Here is a 16,877-nt window from a genome sequence, read left to right on the forward strand (position 1 = left end):
TTTGAAACCAGTTTTATTGAAATCGGTTATGTGGTTTCTGAGATATTGATGTTTCGTGATTTTTACATTTTGATACATAACCTCTAAACTAAAAATCCGATTTCAATGAAATTCAATAGCAACCTATAGCGCAACTAGACCTTTCATTTGCAATTAATTTTATGAAAATCGGTTCAGCCATCTCTGAGAAAAGTGAGTGAGAAAAAAAAGTTGCACATACACACACTCACACATACACACATACATACATACATACAGAAAATGATCAGTTCGTGGAAAGGGGTCGAGTGGTATATGACATTCGGCCATTGGGACCACTTTTATACCTTTGGTTTTTCCAGCGATTGCTATACCTTTCTAGGAGAAAGGCAAAAAGCCTTGTTTCCTTTGTTATACTAAACAAAGGTTATAAAATCGGTCCAAAAACGCAAAATAGATCCAAGATCAGGAGATCATCGTATATACCATTCGACTCAGCTCGACGAACTGAGCAATGTCTGTTCGTGTGTATGTGTGTGTGTGTATATGTATGTTGTCTGTATGTATGTGCCGCAAAAACTAACGCACCTTTCTTACAGAACGCAATATCCGATTTTAATGATCTTATACGCAAACGAAAGCTACTGTGCTCCCCCAGAATGCTACCGAGTGGATTTTCGATTAGTGGCTTAGATTTTGAATTATTGATCAAAGAGTATTTTTTATATGAGACATTTAACTTTTAAGGCAAAATGAATGGCACGGAGGGCCATGTGTTGTATACCAATCGACTCAGATCGACGAACTGAACAATTGCTGTATGTATGAGAATGTGTGCCTGTATGTATAGATGTGTATATATGTTGTTTATATGTGTAGTATATCAAAATCGAACAAAAAAATTACAAAAAAACACCCTTTTTATAGTACGCATATTCCGATTTTGATGTTCGCATGCTCAAATGAAAGCCCCGGAGCTCTTTGAAAATCATACTGAGTGCGTTTTTTTATTGGTTGCTTGAACTGTAGAGTTTTGACGAAAGTATAATTTAGACATAGGATATTTTACTTTCTAGATTATGGATAAATTATCTCTCTCACTCTCCATGCTTTTCCTTCTTCTCTATCCCTCTTTTTTCGTATTGCTATTTATTTCTCAAAGGAAAGCAACAATCATCGACAACTTAATAATAATTTTCACACTTTTCGTAGTACGTCTTAACTGGTGTAAATAAATTAATTTTAGAGCAAATTGCAATGCTTACTTAGCACCTTTTCTTGCTTGCGAAGCTTCCGTCCACACTTTCTTTAAAATATATAATCAATTGTACGTTGAACCCAGATTTGCGAAAAATAAGAAGCTTTTACAGCTTTCGGGGAGCATTGAAGCAAAACCTGATCCCACAATGTGCAAATGTAACACAATTAGCGATGCAGATATTGCAGATGCAGAAAACATAAAAAAAAATCGCTGTTTTGTTTGCAATGCTACGTTTTGAACAGCTGGAAAATTTTTCAGTTGAACTTTTATTTGATGTTTAATATTAGGTTCTAAATATACATTTATCTCGTGACCAAGAATTTAAAAATTGTGAACATCGAGATGCGATCATTTGTAGTTTAGATGAAACTAAAGCAACTTTACATGGCTATACACGTTTACTAGTGTGCGCAGGTTGAAAGTCACTTATTCCTATGATATGATACAATATACAACAATATCGCACGCTTAGCCTTGGGGCTAATAGCGGTCTCGATCAACTAGATTAGTTGAGAGAATTCGTTATCGATATTGTTTTTGGCACAATTTGCATGTGTAGGATAAGTACAACGATACAGCGTGCCCCAGTGCTAAGTCGAGAAAATTTCCAGCTCGAAAAGATCCTTGACTCGATCGGGAATCGAACCCGATATCATAACCGTGTGGGAGAGCTAGCCGACCGACATCGCTAACCACAGAGTCATGGGGACCACATGCTACACATGATATGATACACTACGCTCATATAAGATATAAATATTGGTCTTTATTTCGGATTTTATCGTACAGCCTAGGCCTTCGAAAAGAATAATGTCCTCGTTTACACTCCGAAAATCCAAATCTCTCAAATGTCGCGAAAACCTTCATTTTCAGATTATGCATTTGAGATAGAATTGAATTGACAACTTTCGTCAATGGTTATATTTTTTGCCTTTCTCCTAGAAAGGTATAGCAATCACTTGCAAAACCGAAGATATAAAAGTGCTCCAAAGGGCCGAATGGCATATATCACAGCATTTTCTGTATGTGTGTGTGTGTGTATGTGCAGATTTTTATTCTCACTCGCTTTTCTCAGAGATGGCTGAACCGATTTTCATGAAATCAATTGCAAATGGAAGGTCTTGTTGTCCCATAAGACGCTATCAAATTTTATTGTAATCGGATTTTTAGTCTAGAGGTTATGTATCAAAATGTAAAAATCATGAAACACCATTATCTCTAAAACAACATAACCGATTTGAACAAAATTGGTTTCAAATGAACGGGCTACCTGAAAAACCCTTAAATTTTGAATTTTATAAAGATTGGACATGTGGTTTAAAAGTTATGAAAAGAAACGTGTTTTTAGGACTGTTTAATCTCACTCATGTTTCTCAGAGATGGCTGACCCGATTTCCACAAAATAAGTGTCAAATAATAAGTCTAGCTGCCTCATAACACCCTATTGAATTTTTCTGTAATCGGACTGTAATTTCGTCTGTAATGTACCGAAATGTGAAAATCACGAAACTTCATTATCTCTGAAACCATACAACCGATTTGATCAATATTATTATCAGATGAGCGGGCTAGTTAAGGGTTAACTGATGAATTATGATTGAACACGTGGTTTCAAAAAAATTTGGCTGCCCTGTACGTTCCTATTTCATTTGATTATAATCGAAGTTAAGCAACCGTTATGTATTAAATTATTTATCAAACAACGAAAGTCTATTATCTCAAAGATTACATGACTTATTTGAACATAACTAGTGTCATACGAACGAGTCATCTCTCAAACTTACAAATAACAAACTTCATAACAATTTGTTATGTGGCTCAAAAGTTATGGAAAGAAAAAAAATTCAAAGACTATTGAAAACTACACCTGCTTTGATCGATATAGAGGCCTCAACATAATTTAAATGTGGTATCGTACTATTTGAACGTTCCAAATTCATTGATTCTTTGCGTGTTTAAAATCTGCAAATGCACGACGAATCGGCCATGAATATGATCAAAGACAAATAACAAATCGTTTAAAATGATTGGTTTTATCGAAATGACAACATCCTCGAATTTTGGCTTCTGTACATCGTTTTAATTCTGAATATATTCATATTGGGTGGTATTCGGTCATTTTCTGCAGATTTTCTGGCATCAATCTAACACCGGAAATACCCATATTGGGAGGTATTTAGTTATTTTGGTTGTTTTCCAGAAACTAAAAGTGGTCCTCTTTACACTAGTAAGCAAGAGCAATAAGTGTTGTTGTCTGGTCCCGTTTACGTGTCCGTTCTAACAGTGTTGTACAGTGATTACGTAAAAATCCAATGTGAGTATTATTCGGTTATTTTCAACTGTTGCCTAGAAGTTGCCATTTAGCAATTTAAAATGGCGCCTGAGGTCAATTGTTGGCTCCTTGCATCATTTTGGTTCCAGAGATACTCATATTGGATAGTATTTGTTTATTTAAGGCTGTTTTTCACAAACCGGTAGTCGCCATCTTGGATTTCAAAATGGTATTTAAGAAAATTTCTGACCTCTGAGCGTCATTCGGGTTGAAGAAACACCCATATTGGGTGTTATTCGATCATTTTCGGCTGTTTCCCAGAAACCTGAAGTCGCCAACCTAGAATCCAAAATGGGGTCTGTGGTCGATTTCAGCTGCTGTGTATCATTCCGGATCCGAAGGGAGATACTCATGTTAGACGGAAATCGGCCATTTTTGGCTGTTTTCCAGAAACCAGAATTTGCCATCCTGTAATTCATAATGGTGTCTGAGGTCAATTTTTAGCTTCTTGCAACATTCTGGCTCCGGAGATACTCATATTGGGTGGTATTTGATCACTTTGGGCTGTTTTTCAGAATCCGAAAGTTGTCATTTTGGATTTTAAAATTGCCTGTGAAATCAATTTCTGTCATCTGGGCGTAATTCTGGTTCCAGAAACATTCATATTGAATGGTATTTGGTCATTTCCGGCTGTTTGCCAGACACCGGAAGTCACCATCTTAAAATTCAAGATTGTGTCTGTGATCAATTTTTAGCTTCTGTCCATCTTTAATGGGAATCGTCCATTTCAGGCCGTTTTCCAGAAACCGGAAGTTGCTATCTTACAATTCAAAATGTTATCTGAAGTCGATTTGTGGCTCCAGTGCATCATTACGGTTCCGGAAATACCCATATTGGGTGGTATTTGGTCGTTTGCCGCTGTTTTTCAGAAACCGGAAATTTGGATTTCATGATTTTTACTCCATTTTGGATTTCATGATGGCATTTGAAGACAATTTCGATCGATTTTAGCTCCTGTGTATCATTTTAGATCCGGATATTATTATATTGGGTGGAAATAGGCAATTTTTTGCTGTTTCCCTAAAACCGGAAGTCGCCATCTTACAATCCAAAATGTTGCCTGAGGTCGATTATGGAACAAATTTATTGCCACTAAAAACATTCACCTGCCAAATATGGTTCCATTTAGTTGGTTAGCTCTCGAGAAGTGCAAAAATTTATGTTTTATTTCCACTTCCAGAAAAAGCAGGGGCGTCCAACTATTATGGACATATTTGTTACCTCTTAAAACATCCACATGCCATTGGTTTCATTTGCTTGGTTTGTTCTTGAGTTGTGCTGGAATTTAGGGGTCTCAAACTATCATAGGAACCTTTATCGGCATTAAAAACCCCTACATACAAATTTTCACGTCGATCGGTTCGGTAGTTTTTGAGCCTATATGGATCAGACAGACAGACCGGACTGCATTTTTATATGTATAGATTACAACATCCATGTTTTAGAACCTAAAAAGTGAATATAGATTTATTGGATTGAAGCGTTCATGTAAATCTATTTTCACAAATAAGAAGATTGAATGAGAAAGGCTGGGTCCGACCGCTAGGTGGATTAATTTAGGTTGTTCTTTGTAATGCTGATCTGAGGTTAGTAGAAGTTTGCTTCAATTCGTAAAAAAAGAATGCTGATTCATAATTCTAGGTCCTGCGGTTTCTGAAAATATTGCGAATGTGGTATTCAAACCTGGATTATGGGGAATTAAAAAAATTAGAACTGCCTCGAACTAACATACATATTTGCCGTTCTAGTATGAAATCAGCATCTTTGTTATCTATGACTATTTACTGTTTACTGTTTCTGTTTATTTAAAAAAAAATATGTTGCTTCTAGCCAGCATTTAAAAATTGGTTCTCGATTGAAAAAATAAGACTCATATAATTTAGTGATAACATTCATAATATTTGCGAAAACCACGTCAAGCTATAGTTCAAAGATCGTCTTAGGTTCACCTTCTGAAAATTATTTTTTGAATTCATTTTATTCATAATTATGATTGAAATTGGATTTCCGTTGCTATACGATTTGTGATTTACTGGCCTACTGCCTATAATCGCATACCAGTCCCACGTGCATTCTTTTCGTTCTTATAGAGAAATTATGGTAAATGTCTATCTCATTATATCATGTCGAAAATATGGGAATAAACCACGCTCAACATTGAAATAACTTAAGCACGAAAAATACCTTTACGTGCAGTTTTCTCAACTTGATGAAAATGAAGATGGGACTGATATGCGATTATAGGCAGCCTAATAAGTATACAATTATAGTTAGTATAACAAAGGTTTCTGCACCACTAGGTGGATTGATTTAGGTTTTTTTTTGAGCATTTGGTAGATATAACCCCTTACGATTTAGTCTGTACGATTTTACATCAAAGACGAAGAAACAATAAACAAATAAAATTGCCAAACTGTCTAATCTGGGTATTACGATAGCGAAGATGGCGACAGTTTCCGATCAACAGCCTAAAGTGACAAATATCATCCAATGCGATTTTGGGAAGCGGTATGATACCCGGAGGCCAGAAGTCATTTTCAGCCGACATTTTAAATATCTGAGTAGTAGCTTCCGGTTTCTGGAAACCAGTCTAAAAGGAACAACATTACCCAATGTGAGTTTCTCAGTACCCGGGATGATGCTCAGAGGCCAGAAATCAATTCCATACTTCATTTTGAAATCTGAATTTGCGACTTCCGGTTTTTGGAAAACATCCTTCAATTGCCGAATAGAATCCAATAAAGGTATAAATAAATACAATCCAATAAAGGTATAAATAAGTGGTCGGCGTGCAATCAGATCGAACCAAGCGCCAAAAACATTAATTCGAGTAATCGGGGTTCGAAGTTTTACCATCCCGTTTGTTTTCTGCAAGCTACTGCAGGAATTTTTTATTATGATAACATCATGAACTGTTAAAATGATTCCATTTTTCTGGTCGCACGCCGACCATATAAAGGAGTAATTGGAGCTTAATATTTGAAATTTGACGTAATATTTGTACTGAATAAATAGTCTTTCGATCATAATGACTCCTAAGTTCGAACTTTGATCAAAGCAGCTAGGTTTAAACAGCCTGTGGGTTTTTTTTGTAAGTTTGAGGAACAACCTGTTCATTTGACACTTGTTTTCTTCAAATATGTCGTGTAATCTTTGAGAGAATAGACTTTCAATATTTTGACAATTTAACACATAACGGTTAAAATGAAAACCCGACTACACTGGTCAACAAGTGTTTCCCCGAAGGTCAACTGAGAAAAAATAAAAAATTATAGCTTTTTAACCATCCCTGTGATTTTTTTTTCTTTTTAGGGCAACTATTGTGAGCTTTAGAGCAGCATTTTTTCGATTTAGTCAACCTGTGTAATCATCAAATGAAATGGGTACCAAAAAAGCAACTAAACTTTTAATTTGAAACTAAGATTGTTGAAATCAATCCAGCCACTTTGGCAAAACGGGTGAATTTAAAAAGGTTTCTGAACACGTTTCTTTTCATAAGTTTAAACTTCATGTTCAATTATCATAAAGTTCGTTAGTTGGTGGTTTTGAAGACCTGTTTTGTTCAAATCGGTTGTGTAGTTTCTGAGATAGTAGAGTTTCATAACTTTTACATTTATATACATAACAGACAAAGTTACAGTCCGATTATAATAAAATTCTATAGGGTCTCTTCAGGCAATTAAAGCTTTCTATTGTAACTTATTTCGTGAAAATCGGTTCATCCATCTCTGAGAAATGTGGGTGAGTTCAAGCAGTCTTAGAAACATGTTTCTTTTTATAGCCTGATTTCACATTATTATACATAACGGACAAAGTTGACGTCCAATAACAATAAAATTCAATTGGGTCTTATGGGGCAACAAGATCTTCCATATGACACTAATTTTGTGAAAATCGGTCCAGCCATATCTGAGAAAAGTGAGTGAGTTTAAACAGTCTTTGAAAAACGTATCTTCACATAACTTTTGAACTACAAGTCCAATCATTATAAAATTATTTTACAAATGGTTCAAAAAACAAGCCCGTTCTTTTGTATGGGGCAACTAGACCTTTCATTTGCAATTAATTCCATGGGAATCGGTCCGGCCATCTCTGAGAAAATCAAGTGAGATTGAGAGAGCGTTACATACATACACACACACACACACACACACACACACACACACACACACACACACACATAAACCGAAAATGCTCAGCTCGTCGAACTAAGTCGATTGATAAACGAGATTCGAACCTTTGGAGCACTTTTATACCTTTGGTTTTTTCAGTGATTACTATACCTTTCTAGGAGAAAGGCAAAAAGGGCAATTTTGGTGAGACATGTTTTGCCGAAAACGAAGGAACTAAAATAAGTAATTATTTACGATTAACAAGAGGCTAAACAATCCGATGACCCAAGTGCAGTTTATTGCCTAATTAACATAGACTTTCAAACAGATATAACTTAAATCGGTTTTTAATGTATATAGAGAGCCGGTCTAAGTGTTTTCGTACTGAATTGGGGCTCTGTGATAAATAGACTGAAATAAATAGTAAATAAATAAATAAATATATATATATATACATATATATTTCTTATTATCTAAGGCTATCAACATATATACAGAATGTTCAATCATATAACCGGTGTTTATATCATTATTCTAACGTACACTTATTTGGATCCCTTCACGTAATAGTATCGTTCATGTAGAGTTGTGGTTAAAGATAAGAGCAGCATATTTATTACAATATATATTTATTTTGATTGAACATAATTAGGCGTTTCTAATTTCTTTTAAAATAACATAGTACATTGTTAGGCATCTTTCATTTTCCCTGGAAGAATTCCTAATATTGATGCATTAATGATAGTGAAAACGATATCTTGTTTAAGAGATGTTTCCACCTTTATTCATCTCTTTCCCCGATCAAAATGGAAGTAATCTGATCAGGATTCCTATTCTCAATAATGTATTATTCCATACAGTTTCATCAAAATTCAGAATTGCATCTCTGATGTAAAATAGAAAGGATTATTGAATACTTTGTATCGAAACATCGATCGAATCCGATTTGATCGAGACGATCGCCCATTTGGTTTTATGGACATATTTAAAGATGGCTTCGCTATTCGATCGAAAAACCGATACTCCGTTTTCAAAAATAAGGCCGTACATTATTGTTTATGTTGGAGGTTGGTTATGCTCAAGTGAAAGTTTCAAGAATTATTGATTGATAATTAGTATCACCGTAAAGTACATGTAAAAAACTCAATGACTTATACATTTAACAATGTTTTCTACAATAATATACATAATTTACAGTTGGTACCACTTTTTGTCTTTATATTTATTCATTAATAGGTGCGCCGAAGTTGAAAATTGCTGTGCTTCACTAGTCATCCGTTCAGTCCTCTCCTCTAGTTGGCTCAACTTATCACCTCGTTCTAGCATAAGCAGATGAGCTTTGCTTACCTCTGATGATGCAGATGTGGCTCGTGTGTTGAGATCTTGTATGCTGGTATTTGATCCGGGAATATGTTTGGCGATTGATTTGTTTGCCTTTCCACTTGATTCACCAACTGAAAGTAGAAATTTATATCTTTGTGTCAATAAAAATTAGAAGCAATTTCTTTAAAATTTTACTACGTAAGATGTACTAGACAATACATGTTCTTTGTAGTTTAGCTTAATAATATGATTAAGTAAAATATTTTACGTCAATTTTTGGGGATTCTACCGTCAATCTGATTTTATGATTATCATAGATATATCGAATATAAACTATCTTCGCAAGATGTGATTAAGTTATATCAGTTTAACCATTGAAATTTTCCCGGAGATCAGGTGGATAACATCAGAGCTGCGGGATATAGATGATTACATTCCTATTCATTCATTGTTGCCGAAGCATATCAGCATGGTGGCAATAGTGTTTTCAGTCACCAAAACAACGACTATGGCGGATGAACTGTTAGGAGTGTTCACAATGGTGATGAATACTTATTCGTCCGTAATATGATAACCTCCATTGCTGACTCGTATTGGCAACGATTCACTCGAATCATTTAAGAACCGTTTTGTCACTCAGATCAATTCAGATCAACACGCAATGATGATTCGTGGTGAGTTCAAACCAAAAATTTAAAGTGCCGTGCGAGAAATAACAGATTTCGTAGGCGATTAACATTACCGTTGGTGAACTGATCTTGAGGCAATCGGAAATGAAATTACGAGCTTGGTTTGAATTTGAAGAGAAAACTATGTTGTGCTGTCGGGGACAACAAAATTTTGTACGAGTCAGTATTTTTTTTAAGGGGAGGATTTGTTAGTAGCTTAAGTATTTATGATAAATATTAGTAAATAATGAGTATGTGTGTCCAATCACAAATGGTGACTTCTCAACACTGTTAGAAATTTGTAATTTTAATTGTTAGGATTTGTTTGCTTTCGCAATTAGGACTTATCATTCGTAGGGATTTAAACCTACTTGTCAGAAAAGGGGAAGAAAACTTACAACTAACTTAATTGCTAACTTATTGACTATAAAGAGAGCTTATCGTAGCAATTGAGGATTGCAACGATTTTTGTCGAAAATTGTTAATAATTTTATTTGACATAGCTTCTAATGGTTCAACACCAGTAAGTCTATGTAATTCGAGTGTTCCAAACCAAGGAGGACGCTTCAAAATCATTTTCAGAATTTTATTCTGAATCCTTTGGAGTGTTTTTTTCCTTGTTGAACAGCAACTTGACCAGATCGGTACAGCATAAAGCATTGCTGGTCTAAAAATTTGTTTGTAAATCAAAGTTTGTTCTTTAAACAAAGTTTAGAATTCCTGTTAATGAGAGGATATGAACATCTCGTATATTTGATACTCTCAATGTGCTCTTTGAAAATAAGTTTTTTATCATAAATTAGTCCCAAGTACTTAACCTTGTCAGACCAACTTAAAATAACCCCATTCATCTTGACAACGTGATTATTGTTTGGCTTGAGGAAAGAAGCCCTAGGCTTATGCGGAAAAATTATCATTTGAGTTTTAGAAGCATTGGGAGAGATTTTCCACTTTTGCAAGTAGGAAGAAAAAATATCTAAACTTTTCTGCAATCGACTGCATATGACACGAGGACTTTTTCCTTTTACGGAAATGCTTGTGTCATCGCAGAACAATGACTTTGTGCATCCTGGAGGCAAATCAAGAAGATCTGAAGTGAATATGTTGTACAGGACTGGACCCAAGACTGAACCTTGAGGCACACCTGCTCTGACAGGAAATCTATCAGATTTTGAATTCTGATAGACAACCTGCAGAGTTCGATCAGTAAGATAATTTTTTAAAATTTTGATTAGGAAAATTGGAAAATTAAAAGTTTGCAATTTCGCAATCAAACCTTTATGCCAAACACTGTCGAATGCTTTTTCGATGTCTAAAAGAGCAGCTCCAGTGGAATAACCTTCAGATTTGTTAGCTCGTATCATATAACTAACTCTGAGCAATTGATGAGTTGTGGAATGCCCATGGCGGAAACCGAACTGTTCATCTGCAAAAATTGAATTTTCGTTAATGTGTGACATCATTCTGCTAAGAATAATTCTCTCAAACAGTTTACTTATTGAAGAAAGCAAACTGATTGGTCGATAACTTGAAACTTCAGCTGGGTTCTTATCCGGTTTTTAAAATTGGAGTAATTTTTGCATTTTTCCATAATTTGGGAAAATATGCAATTTTGAAGCAGCAATTGAAAGTTTTCACCAAAAATTCCATTGTGCTCTCAGGGAGATGTTTGATTAATATATTAAAGATTCCATCGTTACCAGGTGCTTTCATATTTTTGAAATTTTTAATAATTGATTTAACCTCATTCAAGTTAGTTTCAAATATTTCTGCAGGTAAAAAGTTCTGGGAAGAAATCAAATCAAATTGACATGAGACTTCATTTTCAATTGGACTCACAAAATTCAAATTTGAGTTATGAACACTCTCAAACTGCTGAGCAAGCCTTTGATGAATGTTTATGATGAATTCAAAAGTTCATTGGATACAAGAAAACGTTCACCATCTTTCAAAACTGGAATAGGCTTTGAAGGTTTCTTAAGAATTTTCGACAGCTTCCAAAAGGGTTTTGAATATGGTTTCAATTTTTCAACTTTAGTCTCTAAATTTTGATTGCTCAGAAGAGTAAATCTATGTTTAATCTCTTTCTGTAAATCTTCATAAATAGTTTTAAAAACAGGGTCACGAGAACGTTGATATTGACGTCTGCGAACATTTTTCAAACGAATTAGAAATTGAAGATTTTCGTCAATTATTGGTGAATTTAATTTCACTTGAGCCTTTGGAACAGAATAATTCCTGGCATCAATAATTGCACATCATTCGTTGTTTTGCTTTCGTCTCGATTAGACGCAAATTGTTTATCTCCGTTTGAGTTCGCAAAATAACAATACACGAGTTATCGTACGGGTGTTTTTTGTCGATTAGTTCTTGTGCTGCGCGATAACAATAGCCAGTTATACAGCAGAAACATCTGCTGGTAGGGGCAGGCTACTCCGCCAGTGATTCGATACGCAGCTGATATATCAGCAAGCATAATTCTCCCGCACCGCTGTTACCCCGCTAGCAGCACGGACCACCATACGATCGAGCGAGTGGAAGTCAACTACAAGTGGCATCTACAAGGTCGCGTGTAAGGTACGGCCACTATGTCACAACACGAAGCTGGATCGTCATTGTTTGTTCTGCGGAGACACTCGATTAATCCAACTATCAGCCGTGAGGTCGTGACTTAGACGTTCGGTGAAGTATTACCTTTAGAATTTTTACTATTATTATCAATATTATTACTATGTTATAATTTTATTATTAATATTATTATTGATATTATTATTATTGTTATTATTATTATTATTACTATAATTATTATTATTATTATTATTACTATTGTTATTAGTATTAGTATTACTGTCTTTTTTTTATTTGTTCCATTGTAGATTGAAAAATTGTTTTTAAAATTTAATATCAACTACTTGAACCCCCCCCATATTCGAATATTTATCGTTTGTGTGCGGTAGAGCGTAACGCTCCCGCAAAATGGACGACATGCAGGTGCAACTTTTCCTGGATGTGGAAACAAACGGGGAAGAAATTGAAATTTCTCCCATCAGCTCACCCCTACCTTCCCCTGTGCCCTCCCCTTTGCCAAGTCGTGTACCAAGAGTACCGGAAGTACGGGTAAAAGCTTACCCAGATGCCGCTGGCGGTCCCTACGTTGTTTTTTTCCGGCCCATAAAGAAGCCATTGAATATTATTCAAATTGGCAAAGACCTGGCAAAACATTTTTCGGCCGTAACCGAGATTACGAAGGTGAGGCCGAACTAACTGCGAGTTGTCGTGAGTAGCTTGAAGCAAGCAAACGAAATTGCTGGCTACGAGCTCTTCACGAGAGAGTATCGCGTGTACATTAGACTGGGACACAGTTGTATGGGAAAAAAGCGTTGGTGTAATTTTTTCGCTCCAATGCACTTTTTGTGTTCCTTATGGGTCCTGTAACAACTGTGTAACTTTTCAGATCGATCGGTGGAACCCCTGATTTTTTGCTCATAGTATCTTCGGAGAAAATGCTGAGAATATCAATCCCTATATTTTGATAGTATTCGTTGTGTGATTCATACCCCTAAAAGTGAGAAATCAGCTTTCTAAACACCCCTAGGTAGTGAAAAACAATTTCGTGTGGGATTAAGCTTGAAGGTATGATATTTTGCTCACGTTATCTTCATTATCGGAGAGCTTGCTTAAAATATTAATTATTAAGTTTTAATGTAGATTGATTACTCCCCCTGAAAGAGGGAAGTAAACTTTTTAAACACCCACGTCGTGTGACTCTGGTGTCTTTCAGAAAAGAGTTTGGTAGATACATAGCTACAATTTGTGCAGATACATGGCTAGCAGGTCACTACGAACCACGGTAAATGAAGTCTATTGAAAAAGAGAAAAAGAGAGTATTGATCTTTGGGCGGGATGTTGGTTGAGCGGGCACCAAGGTGGGCCGCTGAAAGATCCGAAACAACTGAAAAGGGTAGGTTTTCAAAGTTTTTCTTTAGCTCCCCGTGTTGATTACAAACCGCTGTCTGTTGAAAATGGAAACATCTTTGGCTCCAACTTAATTTTTTATTACTGATAATTATTGCAATTTATATTGATTAAATCATATACAAAAATTCAACAAAAAAAGTTATCACCTTTCAATATTTCAGAGGCTTTTGTTGTCTGTGGGATTCGACAACTTGTAGCAAATAATTCTGTTGATCGGGATCTTTTGTTATTTTGTTGTTGTAGTCGCTGACAAGCTTCACGGCCCTTTCTGCAAAATCATTCACTACTGCAATTGCCTTCACGCGTTCTTGTGCTTCCAGATATTGTTTATTTGATTGCCATTTTCGGGTTTTTCTTTAAGAAAGTCCGTTGAGATTTTCATGATTTCGAAAAATCGTTTCGTTGCCTTTGTTACAAAGTTAGAAAGTGTAGAGTTTTTCTGAATGTTATCAGCCTTTACTAAGACTTTAGCATTCTCAAGTTGTTTTGCCTTCTTAAGTTTTTTTTTTTGCTTCTGTTTACCTTTTTTCGCTACTAGAACAGACGAATGTCTTATTCTTCCTCACCTGTGTATACCTCATTGGTTCGTAGTGACCTGCTGGCCATGTATCTGCGCAAATTGTAGCTATGTATCTACCAAACTCTTTTCTGAAAGACACCAGAGTCACACGACGTGGGTGTTTAGAAAGTTTACTTCCCTCTTTTAGGGGGAGTAATCAATCTACATTAAAACACAATAATTAATATTTTAAGCAAGCTCTCCGATAATGAAGATAACGTGAGCAAAATATCATACCTTCAAGCTTAATCTCACACGAAAATGTTTTTCACTACGTAGGGGTGTTTAGAAAGCTGATTTCTCACTTTTAGGGGTATGAATCACACAACGAATACTATCAAAACATAGGGATTGATATTCTAAGCATTTTCTCCGAAGATACTATGAGCAAAAAATCACGCTTTCAAGCTTAATTCTACGCGAAACTGTTTCTCATCACGTTGTTGAGTTTGCAACAGCAGCATGCTGCAGCAGTGTTGCTGGAAAAATTCAATGTTGAGCCGTTCGTCAGACATTCGATCAGTTTAAGGCGAATAACTTTTTCTACAAATTTTGTAGCGCCTTACAGTCTTCAGAAGAATTATTTCCAGGAAAATTTCCTACAAATATCATGTATTGGTATATTTTTAGGAGCCAACTGGAAATTTCTAGAGGATAAGTTTTGAAAAAGTGGATTTTCCCATATAAAATCGTATGGAAACTTTAAAAATCGGGCGCAAATCAGGGGTTCCACCGATCGATCTGAAAAGTTACACAGTTGTTACAGGACCCATAAGGAACACGAAAAGTGCATTGGAGCTAGTACTTATTTTTTGTCCCACCCTAGTGTACATCCCTGCCAAGGATGTAGAAATCGACGGTGTGGTTACCGAGGGGAATCTCACTGTCGATGACATTTTGCGTCATGGAGTTGGCTGTTTTTAAAACCCCTTGATGCAAAGTGTAAAGATACTGGATTGCAATCAATTGTATTCAGTATCCATCGAAGAAGGGAAGAAGAAATTCCTCCCTTCGGATTCCTTCCGAGTAACATTCGCCGGATCCGCGCTGCCGAACTACGTCCGCTTGGACAGGGTTCGTCTACCTGTACGCCTGTTCGTACCGCGGGTCATGCATTGCCAAAACTGTAAGCAGTTAGGTCACACAGCCACCTACTGCTGCAACAAGGCACGCTGTAGCAAGTGCGGAGGCAATCATGCTGAGAACGCTTGCAGTGGGGATACTGAAAAGTGTCTTTATTGCAAGGGAACACGGCATGACCTTCGGGCATGTCCCGCGTACAAACAGCACGAGGAAAAAATTAAGCGTTCCCTTAAGGAACGATCAAAGCGCTCTTTTGTAGAAATGCTTAAGAGGGCTGAGCCACCCTCGACAGGAAACATCTTTTCCTTCTTGCCAACTGATGAGGGTACATCTGACGATCCCGTCGAAGGGTGTTCCTATGCCTTACCAGAGGGATCTAGGAAGAGGAGAATGATCAACTCTCCTAATCTTTCTCGCAAAGGTCGTAAGATAACCCCTAGCGGAATGACCAATAAGACAACACAAAAAGGAACCGGTGAAGAAAAACCGAAGCAAGTACCCCCCGGTTTTAATTTCAAATCAAACCAGGAGTACCCACCGCTTCCTGGGGCACCAAAAACCCCTCGTGCACCCATTTCTTGATCAGAAGACATAAAAGAAACAGGGTTCATAAAATTCTCTGATATTGTGGACTGGATATTTAAAACATTCAACATACCAGATCCCCTTCAAAACATTCTTCTTGCCCTTTTCCTTACAGTGAAAACCTTTTTGATGCAACTCACAGCAACTTGGCCCCTCATTTCAGCTATCGTATCTTTCGATGACTAATACGTCGAAAGAGGTTAGGAATTTTGTCACTGTGTTACAGTGGAACTGCAGAAGTATCATCCCCAAACTTGATTTATTTTCACATTTGATAAACACATACAATTGTGATGCGTTCGCGCTCTGTGAAACTTTACTCAATTCAAATGACCAACTTAATTTCCACGATTTTAACATCATTCGTCGAGATCGAGACTCACACGGTGGAGGGGTACTTTTAGGGATCAAAAAGTGCTATTCTTTACCTAATGTACTGTGTACCTAATCCTCCAGCACGTGAAAGCGTGCTTGACCTATCCCTCCGCACGACATCACTAGCGTTAGATTGCCAGTGGAAAGTAATCAACGATCCCCACGGTAGTGATCATCTTCCAATCGTGATATCAATTGCTAATGGTTCAACTCCCCCGAACCCAATCAATATTTCCTACGATCTTACACGTAATATTGATTGGAAGCGTTATGAGTCTATTATAGCGGAATCTTTCGAGACTCACGAGGAACTTCCTCCGGAAGAAGAATAAGCGTTCTCAGCTGGCTTGATAATCGACGCCGCGACTCAAGCTCAGACGAAACCGATACCCGGGGTAACGATTAGACAGCGCCCTCCCAACAAATGGTGGGACAAAGAGTGCTCTGAGCTGTACGTGCGAAGGTCCGCGGCGTATAAGGACTACCGGGAGTACGGCACTGTCAACCTATTTCGAAAGTACGAGGCACTGGGCGGGCAGATGAAGAGCTTAGTAAAGGCGAAAAAACGCGGGTACTGGCGGCGGTTCGTAAACGCGTTGTCGAGGGAAACAGCGATGAGCAC

At 36.8% G+C, this 16,877-nt stretch overlaps 1 protein-coding gene across 8 annotated transcripts in view; it reads right to left on the reverse strand.

Annotated features, from left to right (window-relative positions):
* Positions 1-8,116: 8,116 nt before the first annotated feature.
* The window catches only part of LOC129718457 (syntaxin-binding protein 5), a 1,078,665-nt gene continuing 1,069,904 nt past the window's right edge, over positions 8,117-16,877 (reverse strand). For all 8 annotated transcript variants that reach the window (XM_055669251.1, XM_055669249.1, XM_055669252.1 and 5 more), the window contains one exon: positions 8,117-9,138. In XM_055669251.1, the coding sequence (XP_055525226.1) occupies positions 8,876-9,138 (263 nt within the window). In that variant the 3' untranslated portion in view covers positions 8,117-8,875. The remainder of the gene's footprint in view (positions 9,139-16,877) is intronic.

Source organism: Wyeomyia smithii, chromosome 1, assembly GCF_029784165.1.
Source record: "Wyeomyia smithii strain HCP4-BCI-WySm-NY-G18 chromosome 1, ASM2978416v1, whole genome shotgun sequence".
In the NCBI taxonomy this organism is placed as follows: Eukaryota; Metazoa; Arthropoda; class Insecta; order Diptera; family Culicidae; genus Wyeomyia; species Wyeomyia smithii.